This window comes from Ambystoma mexicanum, chromosome 10 (genome assembly GCF_040938575.1).
Source record: "Ambystoma mexicanum isolate Mex_15411 chromosome 10, UKY_AmexF1_1, whole genome shotgun sequence".
NCBI lineage: Eukaryota > Metazoa > Chordata > Amphibia > Caudata > Ambystomatidae > Ambystoma > Ambystoma mexicanum.
This window is the reverse complement of record NC_090932.1, coordinates 61,122,238-61,147,287: the sequence shown is the minus strand read 5'-3', so window position 1 is coordinate 61,147,287 and position 25,050 is coordinate 61,122,238. Positions and strand designations below refer to the sequence as shown.

Below are 25,050 nucleotides of genomic sequence, written 5' to 3'. Positions count from 1 at the left end.
TCACCTACTTGGCTGTATATTTCAGCTGCTACTGACTCGGATAACAGTATTTAACTCACATTAACCACCAGGTTGAGGGGTGGATAAGTCTTGTGAAGTGGCCACATCTTCCCTTACGGTATATCCTACCCTCTCTGATTCAGAGAACGGCAGAGAACAGTCAACAACTTGCAACTGACCACAGGCTTCTGCGTACCAAAAACAAACAAAAATGGCATCTGGCCGGTGCACTCGCCTACAATCGAAAATCTGAGACATTGAAGCTCTCACACTAATTGAAACAACTATTAAAGCGGTGGGGGTGCTACAGTTTAATGAGGGGCTAACATCCACGGAGGGGCAGATAATGGAACCATCGGATCAAGAGCTGTGTCAATGTTGGGAGGCTATAGACGCAGCACTAGAAACCTTTAACATAGAAAACTTTAACTGATTGCCCTCAGTCGACAATTTCTCACCCCACAGAACTGTATCACTTTAGCAAGAGCACTTATCCTGCCTACGTTAGATTATTGCAATATACTCTTGCTAGGCACTAATAGGACAAATCTAGCCAAACTGCAATTGTTGCAAAATAAAGCATTAAGAGCAGCACTAGGAATCAAAAAAAGTATCACATATCACAGACAAGAAGAGAGGTACACTGGTTACCTATTGAAGCCAGAATAGTACACAAAACACCTACCACCACACATAAGTGCATGACCCAAAATGCCCCTACCTACTTGAATCATTGTCGCACCCGAAAAATGTCATCCAGATCCCTCAGATCTAGCTCCAGCACCCACTTAATCATTCCCCATTTCAAGAATTCAAGAACAGGAGGGTCCAGCTTCCCTGTAGCAGCACCCAGAATCTGGAATTCACTCCCCACTAACATAAGCAACACACCCTCCCACACTCTCTTCAAGAAACTTCTGAAAACCTGGTTATTCAATAAATTCTAACATATCCACCTCACAAGCTTTATATACAACCATATGTTTTACTGATTGACTGTAAGTGTACACTGTTGTTAACTTACCATGCTCTGTAACTATCATGCCATTGTTTTTATCACCTGACATCTCTTTTGCCCTTTAACCAGAAAGCGTTACTGCAATTACGGTAACGTATGCTGTGATACCCCAGGGTTTGGGCGTATAATCAAATGTAATAAAATAAAAAATGGCTAGACTCAACCTCACTAAAGGAAAACTGAAGCGAACGGGAGCAGTCTCAGTCCTTGTCCCGTGGAAAGACGAGTCAGACTGGAAAATGCCCTCACGGCGAGAGATCAAAAAAGGCTAATGTTTCAGCTAGCACTCTTCTCAGTGATCCTTTTATGGACTTGGCCAGGAATTACTCAGTCCCCGAATCCGAAACTAATTTTGGGATTTCCAGGGAAAGCACTCAATGCTCTGAGTACCTAGATGACTACTCAATATCAAGCAAAGAGGGCAGACGGGTAGAGACTCTGGAAAATAGGACAATAAAATGGACGGAAGACAACGTCTTTATAGAAGAGGTGTTTTCTCAACCACATTTTCCAGACTATGCATTGCCGCTGGAGAGAGAACCCTCAATGACACAAAGTGGGATGGGGGCTCAAGTAGCCGTTGGACACTTGAACTTACTGGAAAATCATCACTCTGCCTTAGCAGCTCGTCTGCAGCGGGATATACAGGATATTAAATCCAATTTGGTGTATCAAAGAAGATTGAGTGACCCGTTCTCCAACAAGTGCTCAACTACAAAATCGCTAGTAACAGCAACCTTGGAGAGGAAGCCGGTGGATGTCCATCAGCCTACTCACGACCCGCTAGGGGAAGATGCTGTACAGGAAATAGTGAGGGAAATATAGCCCCCAAAAATGGTTGACCAACTTATTGGAGAAGTTTTGGAAGAGGTAGATCAATCGCGTAACGGGTCGATGCGTGATGGAGAACTCTTGTGCACTACATTTTCGGCAAGTGGGGAGTCGGGGGCGGAATCATCTGCAGCCTATAAAGTTGATCGGAAATCCTCGCTTCCATTGTTGCAAATCCAAAACACTGTCAAGGCTGCATTGGCACACGCCCTCAATCCCTTTTCCAAATTGTACGAGAATATGAATGAGGCTATAAAAGACCAAGGAGTGCTTCTGACAGTGATTCACACAAAGTTAGCTTGCCTGGAAACCCTCTCAGGAACAATTCAAACTAGGGTGGATCGAGAAGCAGAACTAACAGCCCAATGGTAGGGGAGACTGTATGATCTAGCCAGACGGGGGGAAGCTGATAAAACACGCTTGATGACAGCCTTGCTGGATGCCATGAAATGGTCAAGGGCCTTCTGTGAAAAGGACCTACGAAATAAAAACGGAGCCTTGAGACAACACAATTCAACAATGAAGACAGGACAGGATATTATTGACCTTGAGGAGGTCCATTCCTCTACAGGTCCTGTGCCCACACTCCCAATCACAGTCTCTGGCATTAACTTATACCTAGCAACAATTGGAAAGCAAAGTCCAAGCCGATGAAGTTGCATTTAGAGTGACCGACTCAGCCCATGAGGTACACTCAAACCATGAAGGAGAGCAGAAGCGACTGATGTGAGGGAAAGAACTATCATGATCCCCCCTAATCTGACAAGTTGCCCCTTGGCAATTAAAACGTTCTCGCTATTCGAGAAAACTGCCCTAACCGAAGGCAGAAACAGGAAGGAAAGGCCTCAAAAAGAGGAAAAAAGAAAAATAAATTCAGCCACCAAAAAAGCTGAAATCTAATGGGTCGAGAGTATTTTTCCAAAATGTATCTATCACGTAGAATCAAAAATCTTTCTCGTGGAACGCATGCAAACAGTCAAGCTGTACGAAAAAAGCTGATAGATTGACTCTGCGGACAATTGTGCCTGAGCACTCTAACATGGAAGAGATGATGACTGAAGAGGAGATCCCCCTGGAAGATCTCTCAACCTATTCGGAAATGATTGGGGATGAGGAGGCAGATAAAGCAAATGTAATATTTACCAGAGATGATATATCCTTAGACCAGGGCCACACAGCAGAACGAAGGGAATGTCCCCATCCTGCTGGGAACTCTGATGTTTACTCTCATTCGATGGAAACTACATCAGGTGCTTCCAAACCTTGAAAGAAAAGCGGAATACTATTCTGAGAAGGTCTGTACAGGAAGAATCTAGGGTATGTCCAAAGCCGTAACATCAAACAGGGGACAGAGGACGAGAGAAAGATCACTGCATCAGCCCCACCTGATTCAATCTCTATCAACTTTGTTACTATTGAAAGAATCATTTAATCTAAGGAAAGGAGAGCCTCATTCTAAATAAGAGAAACATTTTGAAGTTCATTCATTGTGCTCTGAAATTACGAAACATCAAGTCCGAGGATATAGCAGTGGTTCAATTTGTCAATGAAACCCGCATGGACTGGGTTGTACTCCACCAATAGTTGATCCTAGTGTAAGAGCCTTGCTCTTGGAAGCAACACAGGACCTCTTGCCTCTGGGCTTTGAAATCACTGACTCCCCCCGTTTAAAATCTTCAGTGCGGAGGGAAGTCGAGAAAACAGCTCAGAAGAAGGATCATGGTCAGAAAGTGACTCGACAAGACAAGATCCTCAATTCTGCTGGATATATTAAACTACCTAAATTGATTGAAAGTCGAATAAATGGAATGAATATGGAGAAACCTGAAGCTCTAATAAAAAGTGACACTGGGTTGTAGACATGGCCAACAAAGAAAAATAACAACCAATGACGTGAGAATGAACCAAAATGATCAGAGACAAGATTGGTCCTGGTTAGCTGGCTCGCTGGCAAAAAATGCTGGCAAGTAACAGCAAAAGGAAAGGAAAGGATGGCCCCTGTGGACAGGGTCATGTAACACCAGAGGCGTTATGCATTTGTTCAACGGTGATGCATTGAACTTAATAATATTGACATTTAATGTTTCCAGGAACATGGTTGTCATCAGCTCCACTGTATGTGATGGCTTTGAAATGTATTGTAACACCGCTATTAAAGGTAAAAGCGGAAGGCCCTCCGCTGGTTTGATGACCTTGATAAAGTTGGGGCAGGGAATCAAGGTGGTGAATGGAAAATACCCAAATCCTTTTATACAGATGCTTGTGTTGAACTGGAACCATCCCTTGACAAATTATTTTTTTTCTATTTCTCTGGTTAACCTTTATTGGGATCCGGCAGGAATTGGGGGAGTGGTATTTGTAAATTGTGCCATGTCTCTGATGGACGAGGTGTATGTGAAAGTGTTGACCCCGCTAATTGGGGTTTGTGGTGACCTCAACATTAAATGCATTTCTGAGGCCGCCACCAGCCTTATCTGAGAAAGCGAGGTTGTGGGTGAATGAATTGAGGGAGAGATTGAAATTGAGGGTCATGCTAAACGGCAAGACAAAAGGGGAAATCCCAGCTCGTCCAACATGGGTAAGAGGTAACCAGCACTCCCCCCTGGACTATTTCTTTGTTTCGGGGGTAATGTCTAAACTAGTGAATGATCTGATGGAGAAGCCTATGTTAGAGAGTGACCATCATCTACCGGTTTTAAAATGGAAGGTGGAGAAGAGGGAGCCCCAGGGGGGAATGACACTTCAAATGAACCAGAGGATGGGGGGGGATCACCTGCAGATTCCAACAAGTGAAGTGCCCACAATTGTATCTAAATACACTCAGGTGCCATTAACTGAACAGGTAGGAGTGGAATACTCTAGTTTATACAATAACTTTGGCCCTAGGGAAGGAATCAAAAGACTACATGTCTTCAATAAATATTTGGCTGCTGCCAGAAGAGTGCTTAGAGTGGATATAAGAAGAATCGCACAACTAAATGAAAAGGGTGAAGTTGCCCTAACGAAAAAAAGAAAGCAGCACTATAAAAACTGGTTTCATGCGACCAGTGCCTTGCACCTCCAAAAAGATGCTGAAGTTATGCTGAGGGCGATAGCTAAGAGAAACACCAGAGATCTTTGGAGGAACTGAAGAAAAATGCATAGGCCACATCTCTGACTTATTTGAAGGGTGTAAAGATGGGGGAACCCCCGAGAACTGTGCTTTTGAAGGAGAGGTGGGCCATCGAATTTGATAAAGAGGATATTTTGATATTAATAAAAAAGCTGAATCCCTCACGAGCTGCAGGCCCTGATGGCCTGAATAACAATTTGATTAAGCTAAGCCCAGAGGCATGGGCCGAATTCTGCTTCTTTCTATTCAAACAGATTCTGGAGCCCAGACTAGTTCCTCTATTCAGCTTGTAGCCTATCTGAGGAAAAATGTATAAATCCAAAGAAGACAAAGCTGATGGTTCTCCCACGGTTTAAGGGAAAATTATCTCCTAAATTTAGGTGGGTTGTGGGACAGGAACTCCTACAATGTGTTAACCAAATGACGTATCTAGGGGTTACCATCAATCCGAGCACCATTAAGGCTCGATGGATGCAAACTGCGAGATTGAAGTTTAAATGGCTGGCCACCCAAGCTATAATGCTACACCAAAAATATGGGAAATCCTCTTCATCCCCAATAGCGACCTTCTATAAACAAAAGTGATTCTGGTCATGGTCTATGGTGCAGAGACTGCACTGAATCTTCCAAAACTGTTTTGGGAGGTTTTAGATGGCAATTAATGGAAGAGGATCTAATGTCTCCACCAATCTTTGCTTCTTGCCTCAATAGGATATGAGCTGGGGCTTCAATCTATATGCTCAATTATTAAATGGAAGTCTTTGGCCCTATTCAAGATGTGTGTGGAGTTGGAGCCGACTGCTCAGTTTCTAGTCCTGAGCAATAAGGGCGAGGGCATAGAGATTGCCTGTTAGATGCCTGGAAACATAACTGCGAGGAAAAGCTTCTAGGCCTGGCCAGAAGCAAGCTTGAACTAATTGAAATCCCTGATAAGATCAAGAACAGGATTATGATCAAGGATTGGATTCATACCCAGGAGCTAAAATCGACTTATAAACTAACATTACATATGAACTTGGAAAGGAGACTGATAAATCAGTTCCCGGCCTATCTCATAAACTTCCCCACTCCCAGATATAGAGACATGCTCATGAGACTAGGACTGAATATCCTGACTACTAGAGACGTCTTAGCTTCTCTGAGACAAATAGGAAGAGAGGAAGCTTATTGCCGGTCCTGCAAACACAGGGGAATTACTGAGACGGCTAAGCATTTGATAGTGGAATGCATAGGCTTAAATACCTCGAGACTGACTTATATGAGTGATGTTGCAAAATGCTCCAACTCATTGTCATCGTAGGAGTGGTGGAATATGTTCATTATGGGAGAAGAACCATTGCTGGTGTTTGCGATAATGTCATTTATGGAATTAATCTTGGAATTGTGAAGAGGGGATATATTTTTGATTTTTAGACACTGCATTTTACTGTGAAGATTGTTGTTTTTTGTTGAAGCCCCATATTGTTAGATAGGATGGATTCGTGTAATTGATTTGTGATTGTTTTAACCCATACTTCTTTGAAAATTTGATGTGTTGTATCTTTTATGAAAGGTTTGCAACAAACCAACCATAATAAAAATAAAAATATAAGAACTCTGGTGAAGCCCCATTCAGTATTTTGCAGGATAATGTGAGGACTCTAAACTGAAACAGCTCTTCAATCCTAAATCACCGCAGATCCGTACAATAATTAGAGATGTGATCCGCTTTCCTAACGCTGTAGACTATCATCAAAGCACAGTTTTGTATAGCTTGACGTTTTAATAATGAATTTTTTTCAGGTGCCTAAATAGGCTGAAAGGCAATAGTACAACCTAGAAAATACCAGTGCCTGGATTAAAATCTTAAATTGATCTTTGGCTTAAATGTTGTCTAATTGGTTGATGTTATAGAGGTGAAATGTGCGTTTTTAGCTACTGCATCAATGTGCCATGTAAATGTAAGTTGGTTATCAAAATGTGCACCCAAATTCAGGGCCACTGTCACTGGGCCTGGAGCATGTGTGGACTTTGGAACTCGCCAGGAAAGGGTGGCTGTGATGGGAGACGTGGAACATGCCACAGTATCCTAGCAACAGATAGTTATCTCTTGTGTTGTGTTCCAGGGTCTCCCGCCCTCTAGCAGGAGAGATACATGGATATGGATCAGTTATAGTTTCAGTTTTATACAGGTGACCTCAGGTGCTCACAGAATACAAACAAGAGATTTCAAGGTGACTGGCTTCTCAGGGTATACCGGGTCTCATAACGAACGGGGTCTTTGGGTGACTGAGTCTTCAGGGTGTATGTAGTTTCAGTGTGCGCTGACTTGCTCCGGGATGCTGGTTTCCTCGGGGGCAGCTGAGTTCCCAGGATGTGCCTGGTCTGAGGGGTTACTTAGGGTCTCAGGCTAGTTCAGTTGCTTGGGAACTCAGGGTGGGCACCGAGTCTCAGGGTGCCTGCGTAGCAGTGAGTCTGAAGTGTACACTGGGGAAAGAGAGGGGGAGAGAGAGAGAGAGAGAGAGAGAGAGAAAGAGAAGAGATAGAGGAGGGAGAGGTGGGAAGAGAGAGAGTGAGAGACACAGGATTAAAGACCAGGGTCGACAGGGATCTCCAGCCCGGAATTGGGCAGCTGTTTGGGCAGGAAGCAGGTGAGTTGGACATTCCCAAACCCACGAATTCTCAGGGAGGGGGGCCTGGTACAAAGATGGCTGAAACATGGCATAATGGCTGCACAGAGGCCTGGGCTTGACTGGGGTGGGGAGGCTAGTGAAATGCACAGGTGCCAACCACAGACAACTAGGGACCGACACCAGACTGACAGATGGGTCAGGGTGACCTGACCATGCCACACTGTCCATGGACCATAACATGATGCAATCATAGAAATATACACAATCCATAACAATGGCAAATCAATACATCTAGTGCAGACAGGAATATTCCATACTACCAGACCTAAACATAATGCATACCAAGCTACAGGCAAATACAAGTGTAGACACAGATTGCCAGCCATTCATTAGTAAGACTGGCATTTCCCCAATTGCCCAAGACTAGAAGGCCATTGCCCTCTCCCCTGCACCCCTGCACCTCTGCACGTAGAAGTACACAGACACTGTCCCCATTCTGGGACTGTTGTAAAACCTATTTTGTTTAGCTGTGTCCTCTTTATGTCCATTTTATTTATGAATTTCATGATTTTTGTTACTTTGTACAGTGAGCAGTCACCCCCTTGAATTAGGTTATTGTGATAAATAAAGCTTTAAGGTTTGAAATAACATTACACAGAGAAGTCACAGATGTGAACATAAATGTTACCCATCCGACTTTTGTATTTTTGCTTATAATTAATTAAAATCGATAGGAAGATTGTTTTGACTGGATACATGCAAGGACAATGTTAGTAGATTACACCTTTTCTCTTTAAAATTAATCATAAACCTCTGGCAATTGCTCTGGGCAACCCTTCAGACCATTGTTCTTAACCTGCTAAGCCATTACAGAAAAGGGAAAGACCATATGCAAATCAGGCTTGGTCCCACCCTCAAAGGGGCACTCCAGCCTGAACTGTTTGGTCACTCCCCTTCTGCATGAGACCACACAAATGCCCAGACATGTTTCGCCATCATTGGGCATCATCAGTAAGGAGTAGCTTGGGTCTCCAGGCCCAGCAGACACGGGACCCACATCTGGGCATGCATATCCCACTTGGAGTGACTACAGCAAAAAAAAAAAAAACAGGTGATGGCTGGAAGGTTTAGAATTAATCTTAACCTCTGGCATTGCCTGGGCAAACCCCTAGACTATCGTTCTTATCCTGCCAAGTCATTACAGAAAGGGGAAAGACCATATGCAAATCAGGCTTGGTCCCACCCTCAAAGGGGCAGTCCAGCCCAAACTGCTTGGTCACATCCCTTCTGCATGAGACCACAAGAATTCCCAGATGTTTCGGCCTCATTGGGCATCATCAGTGAGGAGTAGCTTGGGTCTCTTGGCCGAGCAGGCACAGAACTCAAATCTGAGTATACCGGTCCCACTTGGGGTGACAATGCAAAACAAAGATGTGATGGCTGGAAGGTTTACAATTCATTTTAAACCTCTGGAAATTGCTCATGGCAACCCTCAAGGACACCTTTCTTCGCCTACAAAGCCAACAAAGAAAGGGGTATGCCAATGGTAATGATTTATTCTAAACCTTCCAGCCATCACCTCTTTGTTTTTGCTTTCGTTACCCCGAGTGGGACGGGTATGCCCAGATCTGGGTGCCGAGCCTGCTGGGCCTAGAGACCCAAGCTACTCCTCACTGATGACGTCCAACAAGGCCAAAACTTGTCTGGGGAAGCCTGCGGTCTCATGCAGATGGGATGTGACCAAGCAGTTTGGGCTGGACTGCCCCTTTTGGGGTGGGACCAGGACTGGTTTGCATATGGTCTTTCCCCTTCTGTAATGGCTTGGCAGGTGGAGATCGATGGTCTGGAGGGTTGCTCAGAGTTGCGCCCATGGTTATGATTTATTCAAAACCTTTCAGCCATCAACTTTTAGTTTTGCCTTACACATTGATATAAGACATTTAAAAAGATCGTGTAAGCTCTAGCAGCAGAACCTATAGCGCCTCTTGAAGGGACAGCAAAATGGAGAAAGCTTTCACTTCCAAGGCACTATTATCGACTGTGGAGCCGGACAATAACGTAAGGAACTGGCCCTCGATGAAATTATGGGAAGCACATGATGGTGCATGAGGGGGGTAGGGGAACATCATTTAGCATTAGTGAAAAGGTCCTAAGTCAATAATATTACTAGTAGATGAGTTTGCCAGAATCAAGTTAAGTAGCTACAGGCACATGTGTTTTGGTTAAGGTGTTTTTATTACACCAACAGGGCATTTGCTTCCCTAATAAATCCATTCTCTCTCCGCCTGCTTAGAAATAACGTTAGCTAGAAAGTGTGCTGTTACCTCTTGACAGAGCAAGCTCAAAATGCTCCTAGAAGGATGTGTTTTGAGTAAGGTAGGGTAGGTAGTGAGTGGGAATGGCCATAGGGTTTAACATGGTCATGGCCAGTCAATGAGTGGATCAATAATCAGAAAGCACCTTAATCATTGGATCACAACTAGTCCCCATACACTGCTAATGGTATGAAAGTGATCAGGTCAAAGGTCAGCTCAATTTCATTCAAAGTGAGTGGAGTAGAAACCAGTGCGAAGTAGTGAATACATTAAAACTGAAGCATAAAGGCCTTGAAGGTTTGGCCAATATGGGTCACAACTGTGTACTTGTGGGCCTGCAATGTGTCCTCTATATGGAAGGGCATGGTCCTACTTGGTCAAACATATGTTAGAGTGCCCTAAACCTTATGCTGCTTCACCAATAGCCTGTATTTGCTGTAGCTAATAGACTGAGGGTGGCCTGGGTGATAAGGAAGTGGCATAGCAGCTGTGTTTAGTTTGTATTATTTCTGCAAGTGTATGCATTGCTTTACTTTTACCCCACTTTATAAAACTATTGTGCTAAGCTTTTAAGCTGTATGGCCCTTTTCTCATGCTGAACATATGCATAGTTAATGAAATTATTTGATATGACTTTACGAGCCATGCCCGCGAGATATCTGTTTTGACTGACTGTCCTTCTGACACTGCTTGTGACAGAATTTGATGTTGTTGGAGTTGCTTCTTCTCACACCTGATGCACAAGAGATGGCCGGGCTCACTATACCATCTTGGGCCAGACTCCCACAGCTCAGACATACACCACAGCAACTATTCTAAACTAGCATTGGCAAACACAATAGGTCTGGCTTCGCTAGAAGGAGCTCAGTCGGCTATGCAGGCTATCTCTCGACAGAGGGAACAAGGAGGCAGCCTGCATGGCTGACAGAGCTTGACCGCGGAAGAGGGCTGCAGCGGCTGCGCACTCTGCCCACACCCTCCGGTCCACATGCCTTTTACAGTGGGGAGGGCCGGGAGAGCTGGGGTATTCCAGTGCAACCTGTGGTCACACTCTTGCTCATAATTACTGGCTCAGACAGAGACAGCAGTGAGAACCATGATATGATAGGTTACGTATAACGCACCTAATACCCAGAGGTTTCTAAGCGCGGACCCAGGGATCGAACCTGTGGTGCTCTGTGTAGTCTTGTGTCCAAGGCGAGCATGTTGCCCCTGAGCGATATGATATGATATGATATGGTATGTATAACGCACTTGTACACAAGTGTTTCTAGGCGTGACAAGACAAGGAGGGGGAAACAGAGGAAGGCCAAAACAACGATCTTGCTAGGCCTTGTGTCATTCAGATAGGGAAGAGGAAGGGGAGAAGTGCCGAGAGGTGGGGGGTTGCAGGAAACTTAAAGTGCAGCCTGCGGGTGGCTAAGTGCAGGTAACTCAATAAGTGCAGCTTGCGGGTGGCTAATAAGTGCAGAGCAAGGGGACTGTAGAGTTGCAGATACAACCACAGGTGCTGGTTGAGCCAGGAGGCAGTGCGAAGGGCAACTGGACATGCATGAGCCTGGGCCCAAGTTCAGAGGGTAGCCAGGTGACGGGTGCATGGAGCAGTCGGAACATTAGCAGGGGAGATTTAGAAACAGGCTCTGTAGGTATGCCATGTGTGTTTGCTGGTTGGGGAGTTGTTATCGCACCTACCCTGATGTGACATGGGCAGTTGGAGAAAGCAGTCTACCCCTGGCATGTGGCATGCAGTGGATAGACACTAAGTTTGAGCCGCATTCCCTATAACTGTAGCATTAGCCTTGCTTTCCTACCACACAGGTGCCACAACTAAAAATGAGCTCTCTAAGTGCCATACTGAGTAAAGAGATTGGTAAGGCAAAGACTTTCGAATCTGTAGAGCCCTTCACCCATCACAGAAAGTGTTTACATACAGCCATTAGGTATTTCATCATACTAGACGTGCACATTTGGAAAGAACCCAATAGGCAATTGGTAAAGTGCGGGAAACACCTGTACACCCCCAACCCCAAAGCACTGCCCTGTTTATGAAGAGAGGACTTCAGCAATGAAATAGTACTCTGTGCTTGGACAAGCAATGCCCTGGCAATGGATTGTATCGTTGCTCCTTACGGTGAAGGCAAGTTGCATTGTAGTCCGGGCAGCAGTCCTTGTGGTTCTCACAAAATTCATCACAATAACATGTTCTGTTAACATTGCAGCTGTCATTGCGTCCCGCACAACACTGAGAATTTCCTTTGCAGGCGAGACCTGCAATTTACAAATTAAGAAATAAATGTAATTGGATATGTATTCAATATTCAGTACTTATCATTTAGAGCTGCACTGTTAACAAGGATACTAACAAATTAATAATAAATCAAATATTGTTTTTATTATGTTTAGTATTATTAATACTTCTACTAGTGCTACCATTAATTGGACCATGGTATTATTCGTATGTTTGTATTACTTGTATTATTATCATTACTACTGATAGTAATATAATTGTTATTCTTTTAGTAAGTATTAAATAGTGTATATATTATCATAACAGTAACAATAAAAGCAATAATAATGTAAGCAATAGTGACAGTAAAAAAAGGAAAATCCAAATAGTAACACCAATAATATCAATAAAGGCAAAACAACAATGATATCAGTATTGATACATGCAAACACTCGCATTGATGATTAAAGTTGATGAAGGAGAGAGACAGCAAAGGAAAAGACTGTAGGCCCTATTGTGCAATAAGTGAGGCTATCTTCATTTTAACCCGCCCCCAAGACTATAGGCCTCATTACGAGGTGGGTGGTAAGGGATTACCGGCACCGGTAATGGTACCGGTGCCGGTAATCCCTTACTGCCCTACTACGAGATCCCTTAGCGGGTCCCTTCCTTAATGCCTGGTTTTACCAGGCGTTATGGGGTCCCTTCCTTAATGCCTGGTTTTACCAGACGTTATGGAAGGGACCCGTTAAGGGACTTCAGAGCTAATAACGGTAGCGCAATTTGCGGTACCATTATTAGCTCCATCCCCATTCCCATTGAGCCCTATGGGGGCTGAAATGGGAATGGGGAATGGCTTTTTCAATGGGGACTTACCGGTCCCGCAAAGGTCGGAATAGACCGGTAAGTCCCCATTGAACGGGACCGGACACGGTACCAGCATTGGAGGTAGTCATGCCGCTAATAGCGCCATGACTACCTCCAACCTCGTAATGAGGCCCTATGTCCAGAATCAGCACACTCTTGAATAGCGACACAACATTTTGCAATGTGTCCCGTGCCTAAATTATAGTTGCTTTTAAACTTGAGATAATCAGCATTCCCACCATGGCTGTCACTCAAATGAGCCTGTAGCTCAGCTCTGAAATGGGGCGTCCCTCTAACCACATGCCTGCACAATGCGCACTCGGCCTTAAAGGGCCTACAACCTGAAAATACTATTTTTGCATTTTGACCCCTTCTACAACTCTCCTCTCAAGATAATACTCCCTCTTTCTGAAATATAGTAGAAAGTCTCATGTTCTTATGTTGTGGTCGTGCGTCTGAAAAGGCCCATGTCTGCCCTGTACATCCTCCTGCAAACTGGCAGAGCAGAGTAGTACAGGGGAAGGGCCCTGCTGGATGAACGCATCCATGGGTGCCCCCACCCGTACTCCCGTTGCCCTCCAGGATATGATGGGAACTGAAGGTTGGTCTTCAATTTTGCAGAACTGCCAGCCATTACTGTACCTACGTGAGAGGTTGGTTGACACAAGCAGAGGAGTGATTTTATGAATTTGCCCTATTGAAAGGGAATCAAATAAGTAGCTCTATGGGGAGCTTTCTGGAGTGCATACCTTTCACTGCAGCAAATTCCACAATTGCAAGCCACCTGCAGAGGAGCTGTGGCCTCTTCTGGGGAGGGACCAACTCTGTCTGCCAGAGAAGAAGAGTCTGATAAAGGCTATATCTGGAGGGAATCAGAGAGGGGGAGGCGGCGGTCGCGAGTAGAAGCTCTCCAGTTACACCTTTGATGATAGTTCTGTAGGAATATCTTGAACTATTGATCACAACCAGCACAGCCATCTGCCCTCTGGAAGACCCCTAGCCTGACTGTGTGGGGTAAAATACAGCCCCACAATGTCCAGGATAGAGAGGCCAGGCCATGCGAGGAGAGCAAAGTTGGCAACACCCATTGGAATATGCAGGCCAGTCCAAAGCACTTCTTTTCCAAGATGAGGCCTAGTGAATGACAGAGAATGGGTCTCTGTCCATTTTGTAACAATGTACAGGCACTCAGCTGAAGAAGAGTCTGACTCAGAACTGTAATATTACTAACATTGTCCAATGGATTCCAAAAAAGACATGTGGCATTGCAGATGATGACTTCCTGTAAAAAGAGGAAAGGCCCACTTTGGCGGATTCAAAACTGCAACTGTGCACATGGAAAGAAAAGATTCATTTTAAACACTGGGCATTGGAAGCTAAAAAGGAGGAATGATGCTTACATTTAAGAAATAAAGTCGAATGACAGACTGCGTTTTCAGGAATAAAGAGACTTCATTTCAGCACCTAAAATGACAACATTTACTGGGAAAGGCCTATTTCATTTTGTATAAAAGTGAACACTGGTTTCTCATGTAACTATAGCTTATCTGTGTGATTAATATCCAGAGGTAACTTATTTCCGTTCAATCATTATGTAAAGAAAGTGTTTATGACTTGCCAACAGGCCCAAATGCAATACAAAAGGTCATGTGTCCCCAGATTGCCAATATAAAATGCTATTCTTTCAGAACTGTGAACTGCAACTTGTTTTTCTCTCTGAGTTGAAACTTTGACCACAAGACCTTTTGGGCTGGGCCCACCAAGAAAACAGGTTTTGTTTTCAGTTCAAATGTTAAAAATACAGAGAATTAGATCTGAATTGTGGAGAATGCAGATAAGCCAGTCAGCATAAATGCCCCTTAAGGTCAAATCTCCACATTAACTGTCCATTATCCGTCATACAGGATCCTTTGAAGCCGAGGAGGAAGATGTTAGGCTAAACATGGGCCAGCAGATGGCCTGGTCACGTGTCTAAAGATAAATGCAACCTAATGGAAGAAATGGTGGGGGCCATAAGAGTGAAACTATGAGCACCTATTATGCAGTGCCAGTGATCAACATTGGATTACTTTTTCCCTAACAAAAAGAAAATTGTGTGTCCCAGTGAGCCCAGCCTGGATTCAAATGGTATACAGAGCCTGTGGGGACCAAATAAAAATGAAATTTGTATGATGGATGTAATATGAATTATGATCAGAATTATGATTCTGGCATTTTCATACATCTGAGGAACTGGAAAAATTGATAGAGTGATAAAGGTAAAATTAATGTTGGTAGTATGTAGTGTCAGAGTTGTAACTATTACGGAGTAGCCACAAACCATGGAAATGGTGGCCCCACTCAGGAAGGGCGTGCCAAAATAAAATGTGTGTTTTCCGACTCGCCATAAAATGCAGAATTCGAAAGATATTTAGATGCATGTAGTTATCTGAAAAATTAGCATAGCTGCCATGTTGTTAGATTTCATTTTGAAATGATGCATTTGTCCTCCTCCCTCAGCTTCCATAACCCATTCCTCCCAACTCCTGGTCCTATCAGCAACCAGTGGGCATCTTGGTGGGAGGTTAAGGGAGAGTGCTAGCCAATTCTTACTGTGGGAATTATGATAATGTAGGAGTGTCATCAGCCCTATAAAAGGTCAATTTTGCATCAGAACAAAGCTTTTTCCACTTTATTCCAGGAGGTAGTCTACTATTGGACTCTTGCGAGGAATAATGGCAGAGAGGCCTCAATCCTTGCATTCCATTCAGTGACAGGGAAATCTAGAAGCTAGCTGGGACTCCCATCAGAGGAGCCAGAGGGAGTCTGAGTACAGGAGAAAATCCATGACTTTCACCAGATTTATGTTGTCCTCAGAGGAGCCCTGCTGTTTTTCCTGAATGACCGTACACAAGGCCTCCCATGTAAGTCGACTAATCCAAAAGCCATCAATTGTGTGGGGAACTACCTGCCTTTATCCCTTTTCATTAGTGGGTGGGGGGTGAAACTGGGTAGGCCCTTCGCACATTTTATTAAATCTCACTCAAATGATTTCCTCATAGAAAACCACCCTCTCTGTGGAAATTGAATAGTGTGGGGAACTACTTGCCTGCCTTAATCCTTTCCATTAAATTGTGGGGGAGGGGGTGAAAGGGTATATATCCTTAGCACGTGTACATAAATTAAATCAATGAATTCCCTATAGACAAATCACGGAATGAGTGTTGTTAGAGTTTGAAAATAACACAATTCATGCCAAGTGGGTTAGAGCCGGTATAGGCAATAAAGACTTTGTTGACTGTTCTTCTGTACCCCCTGACTTCTGTCCAGAAGGGGGGGGTCCTGAATCCCAAAATAATTAATCCTAAAATGCTGCCTTTCAAGTGAATGGGGAGGGGGTAACACAGAATTTCCCATGTTTTCACTTGTATCGCAAACCAGAATTACCAAACATTACATCTCAATTGTATGTGTGTTGCAAAACGAAATTTCCCATTTATGCCCATGCATCCTAAAGAAGAATCCCAAAGCACTGAATGTCCTTGGAATGTGTGTTGAAAAAGCATGTTCCCATTGAGTTCCTTTTCGCAACCTTGCTTTTCAAATAAAAGCCCAAAACGATTTTCCCATTGAGTTTCTTTCTCAAACATTGCCTTTCTCAAAATAAGGCCAAAACAATGTTTTCATTGTGTTCCCACTCCCTGGACCTTGCCTTCAAATCCGAGGAGTCATATCCAATTGACGCCTGGAGGGTGGGGGTTGCTGGCGGTAAAGTGGACTGGGACACACTAAGCCATCACCTTATATTGTTAATGTTTTCTATTGTTTAATTTGCAATTAAATCTGACGTAAGTTGCGACTGCCTATTTCAAAATTCTATGTGTTGTTTTAATAACAGAAAGTAATTTGGTGTTGTGATATGAGGAAGTGCCAGAGCAGTGGTGGTTGATTTTTGCATAATTGTTCTATCATTCTTGGTAAAAACTTAAATAAATATATTCTTACTATACACCGGCCTAGTTCCTAGCACATTGGTGGTACAGAGGATACTTGTTGGGGTGGTGCGAGACGGATTATGGCCTCAATAAAGTTGAATCTGTGTACGGGCATTGGGTGCGCACCACCTTTTTTTGGGGGGGGGCAAGGAACTCCCTGAGTTGAGAGTGACCGCCTAATAAACCGTGACAACTGCCACTGGTGATCAATTCCCAGAAGCGCTAGGCTGCACTGGCATGACTGCCACTCACATGAATGAGAACAAAAATGTCCACTCTCTGCTCTCTATAATACTCAACCAGTCTTCAGATACTGTTGATGAGTTAAATACACCCCTTCCACATTTTCTAACAAAAAGGTGAAGAAACTTCTTAATTGTAACGGTGTGTCAAATATTGACTTATCCTGGGTCACGTGCTTCAGGGTGTCCCCTTTCCCAAACTCCCTAAAATATAAACAAATTAAAGCTCCAGTTAGTGACCCGACACTACCTTGAATGATTAACTATGTCTGCTCAACAAGCCTTTTATTTAAAAGTGGACGCAAGTGTTCATGAGACATGTTGGCTGCCAGGGGTGTTGCTAGGTCTGGAAAAGATCCGGGGCTATGCTAATTTTGGGACTGTCGGGAATGGTGGCTAGCTAGCCTTTTTGGCTGTAACCCCTGAGCTTCTATCCAGGGCTACAACAAAAAGATCTGGGGCTATAGCCCCCTCATTACAACGCCTCTGTTGACTGCAAACAAACCGAATAACAAAAGGCGTTGGACAGTGTCCGCTAAGAACCCTGGCATGATGCATCGCAAGACTTTTGAGAACCTTTTCTGGGGAAATCAAGAGCTAGCGTAGGAAGTTATGTAAGGTAGACCCATCCGCAGTCCTCAATCGGATGGTAGCATGCTTTGGGAACTTAGCTGACATGGCTGCGGGAGCACCTCTGCACTGCTATCGAGGGAGCAGTGAAATGAAAAGGTGTCTGGGGCCAGTGTAATTCCTAAGAATGTTCATAAAGTAGGAATCGAGGTATTGGGGGTCAACTACTTTTTAATATTATGTTCTTGAAAGGTCAAATCCTTTTCACTTGGGAAGGCATCTCGATTGCAGTCATTGGTAAACATGGAAACAATCCTTAGATGTGTCTCTCTTTCAGGATGAATGCCGATACACAATGTTATTACAGGCAGTAAGATTGGGTTGGGGGAGTGGAGGGTGATATGTTTGTCAACCCAGAGCAGCAAGGGATTATTCCTGATCTGAAGGCAGACACTAGCTCACGCTGCAAATATTGCAACTACACATGACCTCTCTAAGGTAGTATCCAAAGAAGATGCTGAGAAGGTGTTTGACAGAGTGACATGGGCAGAGGTAAAAACACACTCTAAAGTTGTGTTGCGTAGCAGCAAAGGTTGTGAATGGGCCAGGGTAGGGGTGAAAGGCCACATCACAGATCTCTTGTCAATGGGGGAGGAGCCAGACAGGTGCCCTCATTGGCACCTTTCATATGTGTCGGCCATTGGACTGCTGGCCTAAAACCACTGAGCACATCCCTTTAAAAATCCTTTCTTTTAAATACAAGACCTTTAGCCTCATTACACGGTAGGCGGTGAGCCATGGCGCTACTAGCGCCATGGCTCATGCCGGTAAAATACCGGCACCGCCTTGGTGGAAAGAGGATTTACCGCCCCATTCCAAGGTTGGAGGGGCAGTAAATCCCCCTTCCACCATTGCCCTTCCCATTCCCATTTCTGCCCGATAGGGCTCTATGGGAATGGGGAAGGCGCTAATTACGGCACCGCAATTTTGCGGTGCCGTAATTAGCTCCGAGGTCCCTTAGTGGGTTGGATTTTAACGCCTGCAAAAAGCAGGCGTTAAATCCCCCAACCCGCAAAGGGACCTCGTAGTAAGGCGGTAAGGATTTACCGGTACCGGTATTTTACCGGTACCGGTAAATCCTTACCGCCATCCGTGTAATGAGGCCCCTTAACTTTTTGCAGATGATCTATTCTTTTATTTCTTTTACTCTTAGGATCTGGTCAGAAAACCCCCTTTTTTTAAAGAATGTGTACATCATTCGGGTATAGAGTGAAGGGTCATAAGACAGAGCTATTGCACTGGAGAGTGAGTCGGGTAATTTAAAATGGGAAACTGGTCTATTCAATATTTAGGAGCCATCATTGCCAAGAATTCTGAAGAAATTCAGGAGAGGAATTGTGAATTATTTTTGTAGAATACAAAAGCATTGCTAAGAAATAAGATAATACCCCTTGATTGCATCAACATTTGTCTATAACACCAGTTTAATGTCATTGCTTCCCAGCCATGCTGAAAAACAAATTCCATCATAAAATCTGTAGCATTGCCACTGGATATGTTTGAGCTTCGAAACCACTGAAAGTGGATTGGAAGTAGCTGTGCCGCTTGACAAACATAGGAGGTCGGGCTACCCTAAATACAAATGTAATTGTATGCAGCAAAGGATTCGGGCTTGTTTGAGCTTTGAAGTCCAGGGTGCTCAATGCTTCCAGTAATAAATATCACTCTTACAGAGCCCTTTTTTTCTCGCAATGCGGGAGAGTAATTGAACTAAGGTTGGTGAGGCAGTGAACAGAAGTGTTGAGGTATAGCCAATTAATTAATTAGGTTTGGGTTGCAGATGGGGATAAGAGATTCATGTATTTATTTTATTGATCCAGGATACCTACTTGTTAGTCTATGGCCTGGTGACCGCAGTATGCAAAATATGAGGTTGTGGCTGAAGGAGCATTTTCAGATGGTGAAGGGATGGAAGAGGGAACAGCTCTGTGTAATGGGATGAGTTAGATAGTAAACCCAATACATTCTCGGTAGACGGGGACACAATAGCATATTAGTAAATGCTACTGCGCGCTGGGAGTGGGTTCGAAAGGGCAGAGGAGTGTCCCAGGTAATGACTAGAAAGTCTGAGGACTACACGACCCATTGAGGGTGTCGATCACCTCCACCGTGTCATTTCTTTGTTGGGGGCCGTTGCTTGGCTGCGGGTCGGAAACGAGGGCAGAAAGAAGACCTGATGCTGGTGAGTGTGGAGTACTTTTTGGGAGGTGCTGTCATAGCAAACATGTTGCCACTGTCTTCACGTAAATCAGAGTGCCAACAAATGACCACAACCAATATGACTATTCAGAAGGTAGATTTTGGAATGTTACTGAACATATGCTTTCAGAATTCAGAAAACTCCATAAAGTTAAGACTTAATCACCAAGTATTTAAAAAGATAGCGGGAATAGCAGTGTGGCAGTAGGGAGGTAATAGCAGTGTGGCAGCAGGGACAAAGCAGGAATGGCAGTGTGGCAGCAGGGACAGAGCGGGAATAGTAGTGTGGTAGCAGGGGCAGAGCAGTAATAGTGTGGCAGCAGGGACAGAGAGGGAATAGCAGTGTGGCAGCAGGGGCAGAGCAGGAAAAGCAGTGTGGCAGTAGAGACAGAGCAGTAATAGTGTGGCAGCAGGGACAGAGAGGGAATAGCAGCGTGGCAGCAGGGGCAGAGCGGAAATAGCAGTGTGGCAGCAGAGACAGAGCGGGAATAGCATTGTGGCAGCAAGGGTGGAGCGGGAATAGCAGTGTGGCAGCAGGGACAGGTCGTGAATAGAAGTGTGGCAGCAGGGACAGAGCAGGAATAGCAGTGTGGCAGCAGGGGCAGAGCGGGAATAGCAGTGTGGCCGCAGGGACAGAGCAGGAATAGCAGTGTGGCTGCAGGGAGGTAATAACAGTGTGGCAGCAGGGGCAGAGCGGGAATAGCAGTGTGGCAGCAGGGACAGAGCAGGAATAGCAGTGTGGCAGCAGGGACAGAGCGGGAATAGCAGTGTGGCAGTAGGGACAGAGCAGGAATAGCACTGTGGCAGCAGGGACAGAGCGGGAATAGCAGTGTGGCTGCAGGGAGGTAATAACAGTATGGCAGCAGGGGCAGAGCGGGAATAGCAGTGTGGCAGCAGGGGCAGAGCGGGAATAGCAGTGTGGCAGCAGGGACAGAGCAGGAATAGCAGTGTGGCTGCAGGGAGGTAATAACAGTGTGGCAGCAGGGGCAGAGCGGGAATAGCAGTGTGGCAGCAGTGACAGAGCAGGAATAGCAGTGTGGCAGCAGGGACAGAGCGGGAATAGCAGTGTGGCAGCAGGGACAGAGCAGGAATAGCACTGTGGCAGCAGGGACAGAGCGGGAATAACAGTGTGTCAGCAGGGGCAGAGCGGGAATAGCAGTGTGGCAGCAGGGACAGAGCGGGATATGAACTGTTGCAGCAGGACAGAGCAGGAATAGCAGTGTGGCAGCAGGGACAGAGTGGGAATAGCAGTGTGGCAGCAGGGACAGAGCAGGAATAGCAGTGTGGCTGCAGGGAGGTAATAACAGTGTGGCAGCAGGGACAGAGCGGGAAAAGCAGAGTGGCAGCAGGGACAGAGCGGGAATAGCAGTGTGGCAGCAGGGACAGAGCAGGAATAGCACTGTGGCAGCAGGGACAGAGCAGGAATAGCAGTGTGGCAGCAGGGACAGAGCGGGAATAGCAGTTTGGCAGCAGAGACAGAGCGGGAATATCACTGTGGCAGCAAGGACAGAGCAGGAATAGCACTGTGGCAGCAGGGAGAGAGCAGGAATAGCACTGTGGCAGCAGGGACAGAGCAGGAATAGCAGTGTGGCAACAGGGACAGAGCGGGAATAACAGTGTGTCAGCAGAGACATAGCAGGAATAGCAGTGTGGCTGCAGGGAGGTAATAACAGTATGGCAGCAGGGGCAGAGCGGGAATAGCAGTGTGGCAGCATGGACAGAGCGGGATATGAACTGTGGCTGCAGGACAGAGCAGGAATAGCAGTGTGGCAGCAGGGACAGAGTGGGAATAGCAGTGTGGCAGCAGGGACAGAGCAGGAATAGCAGTGTGGCAGCAGGGACAGAGCGGGAATAACAGTCTGTCAGCAGGGACAGAGCAGGAATAGCAGTGTGGCTGCAGGGAGGTAATAACAGTGTGGCAGCAGGGACAGAGAGGGAATAGCAGAGTGGCAGCAGGGACAGAGCGGGAATAGCAGTGTGGCAGCAGGGACAGAACAGTAATAGCAGTGTGGCAGCAGGGACAGAGCAGGAATAGCAGTGTGGCAGCAGGGGCAGAGCGGGAATATCAGTGTGGCAGCAGGGACAGAGTGGTAATAGCAGTGTGGCAGCAGGGACAGAGCGGGAATAGCAGTGTGGCAACAGGGACAGATCATGAATAGCAGTGTGGCTGCAGGGAGGTAATAACAGTGTGGCAGCAGGGACAGAGCGGGAATAGCAGTGTGGCAGCAGGGACAGAGCGGGAATAGCAGTGTGGCAGCAGGGACAGAGCGGGAAGAGCAGTGTGGCAGCAGGGGCAGAGCGGTAATTGCAGTGTGGCAGCAGGGACAGAGTGGTAATAGCAGTGTGGCAGCAGGGACAGAGCGGGAATAGCAGTGTGGCAGCAGGGACAGAGTGGTAATAGCACTGTGGCAGCAGGAACATAGCGGGTATAGCAGTGTAGCAGCAGGGACAGATCGTGAATAGCAGTGTGGCAGCAGGGACAGAGCAGGAATAGCAGTGTGGCAGCAGGGGCAGAGCGGGAATAGCAGTGTGGCAGCAGGGACAGAGCAGGAATAGCAGTGTGGCTGCAGGGAGGTAATAACAGTGTGGCAGCAGGGGCAGAGCGGGAATAGCAGTGTGGCAGCAGGGACAGAGCAGGAATAGCAGTGTGGCAGCAGGGACAGAGCGGGAATAGCAGTGTGGTAGCAGGGACAGAGCAGGAATAGCAATGCGGCAGCAGGGACAGAGCGGAAATAACAGTGTGTCAGCAGGGACAGAGCAGGAATAGCAGTGTGGCTGCAGGGAGGTAATAACAGTATGGCAGCAGGGGCAGAGCGGGAATAGCAGTGTGGCAGCAGGGACAGAGCGGGATATGAACTGTTGCAGCAGGACAGAGCAGGAATAGCAGTGTGGCAGCAGGGACAGAGTGGGAATAGCAGTGTGGCAGCAGGGACAGAGCAGGAATAGCAGTGTGGCAGCAGGGACAGAGCGGGAATAACAGTGTGTCAGCAGGGACAGAGCAGGAATAGCAGTGTGGCTGCAGGGAGGTAATAACAGTGTGGCATCAGGGACAGAGCGGGAATAGCAGTGTGGCAGCAGGGACAGAGCAGGAATAGCACTGTGGCAGCAGGGACAGAGCAGGAATAGCAGTGTGGCAGCAGGGACAGAGCGGGAATAGCAGTGTGGCAGCAGAGACAGAGCGGGAATATCACTGTGGCAGCAAGGACAGAGCAGGAATAGCACTGTGGCAGCATGGACAGAGCAGGAATAGCACTGTGGCAGCAGGGACAGATCAGGAATAGCACTGTGGCAGCAGGGACAGAGCAGGAATAGCAGTGTGGCAGCAGGGACAGAGCGGGAATAACAGTGTGTCAGCAGGGACAGAGCAGGAATAGCAGTGTGGCTGCAGGGAGGTAATAACAGTATGGCAGCAGGGGCAGAGCGGGAATAGCAGTGTGGTAGCATGGACAGAGCGGGATATGAACTGTGGCTGCAGGACAGAGCAGGAATAGCAGTGTGGCAGCAGGGACAGAGCAGGAATAGCAGTGTGGCAGCAGGGACAGAGCGGGAATAACAGTGTGTCAGCAGGGACAGAGCAGGAATAGCAGTGTGGCTGCAGGGAGGTAATAACAGTGTGGCAGCAGGGACAGCGAGGGAATAGCAGAGTGGCAGCAGGGACAGAGCGGGAATAGCAGTGTGGCAGCAGGGACAGAGCAGGAATAGCACTGTGGCAGCAGGGACAGAGCAGGAATAGCAGTTTGGCAGCAGGGACAGACCGGGAATAGCAGTTTGGCAGCAGGGACAGAGTGGGAATAGCACTGTGGCAGCAAGGACAGAGCAGGAATAGCACTGTGGCAGCAGGGACAGAGCAGGAATAGCACTGTGGCAGCAGGGACAGAGCAGGAATATCACTGTGGCAGCAGGGACAGAGCAGGAATAGCACTGTGGCAGCAGGGACAGAGCAGGAATAGTACTGTGGCAGCAGGGACAGAGCAGGGATAGCAGTGTGGCAGCAGGGACAGAGCGGGAATAACAGTGTGTCAGCAGGGAAAGAGCAGGAATAGCACTGTGGCAGCAGGGACAGTGCGGGAATAGCACTGTGGCAGCAGGGACAGAGCGGGAATAGCAGTGTGGCAGCAGGGACAGAGCGGGAATAGCACTGTGGCAGCAAGGACAGAGCAGGAATAGCACTGTGGCAGCATGGACAGAGCAGGAATAGCACTGTGGCAGCAGGGACAGAGCAGGAATAGCAGTGTGGCTGCAGGGAGGTAATGACAGTGTGGCAGCAGGGACAGAGCGGGAATAGCAGAGTAGCAGCAGGGACAGAGCGGGAATAGCAGTGTAGCAGCAAGGACAGAGCAGGAATAGCACTGTGGCAGCAGGGACAGAGCGGGAATAGCAGTGGCAGCAGGGACAGAGCGGGAATAGCAGTGTGGCAGCAGGGACAGAGCGGGAATAGCACTGTGGCAGCAAGGACAGAGCAGGAATAGCACTGTGGCAGCAGGGACAGAGCAGGAATAGCACTGTGGCAGCAGGGACAGAGCAGGAATAGCAGTGTGGCAGCAGGGACAGAGCAGTAATAGCAGTGTGGCAGCAGGGACAGAGCAGGAATAGCACTGTGGCAGCAGGGACAGAGCAGGAATAGCACTGTGGCAGCAGGGGCAGAGCAGGAATAGCAGTGTGGCAGCAGGGACAGAGCGGGAATAGCAGTGTGGCAGCAGGGACAGAGCAGGAATAGCAGTGTGGCAGCAGGGACAGAGTAGGAATAGCAGTGTGGCTGCAGGGGCAGAGCAGGAATAGCACTGTGGCAGCAGGGACAGAGCGGGATATGAACTGTGGGCCACAGTGCTGAAGGGGTCAGGGTTACGAGTAGACTAGAGGTGGCTGGCTGGCCCTAGGTTCCCTCTCAATCTCTGTATCTATTTCATGGATTAGGGAAACTCATAATGCACTAAAATGCTATTTAAGCTCTTTGTGAACATGTTCTAACTCATATTTGTGTTTGCGAGTTGTCTGAAAGTCTTTTCTTTGCATGATTCTTTCC

The 25,050-nt window shown here is 46.6% G+C and overlaps 1 protein-coding gene across 1 annotated transcript in view; it reads right to left on the bottom strand.

The window, feature by feature from the left end:
- Window positions 1–25,050, bottom strand: part of LOC138492807 (platelet binding protein GspB-like) — a 197,227-nt gene that overhangs the window by 155,736 nt on the left and 16,441 nt on the right. The window contains exon 2 of the mRNA XM_069620161.1: window positions 12,019–12,156. Within this exon, the coding sequence (XP_069476262.1) occupies window positions 12,019–12,156 (138 nt within the window). The remainder of the gene's footprint in view (window positions 1–12,018; window positions 12,157–25,050) is intronic.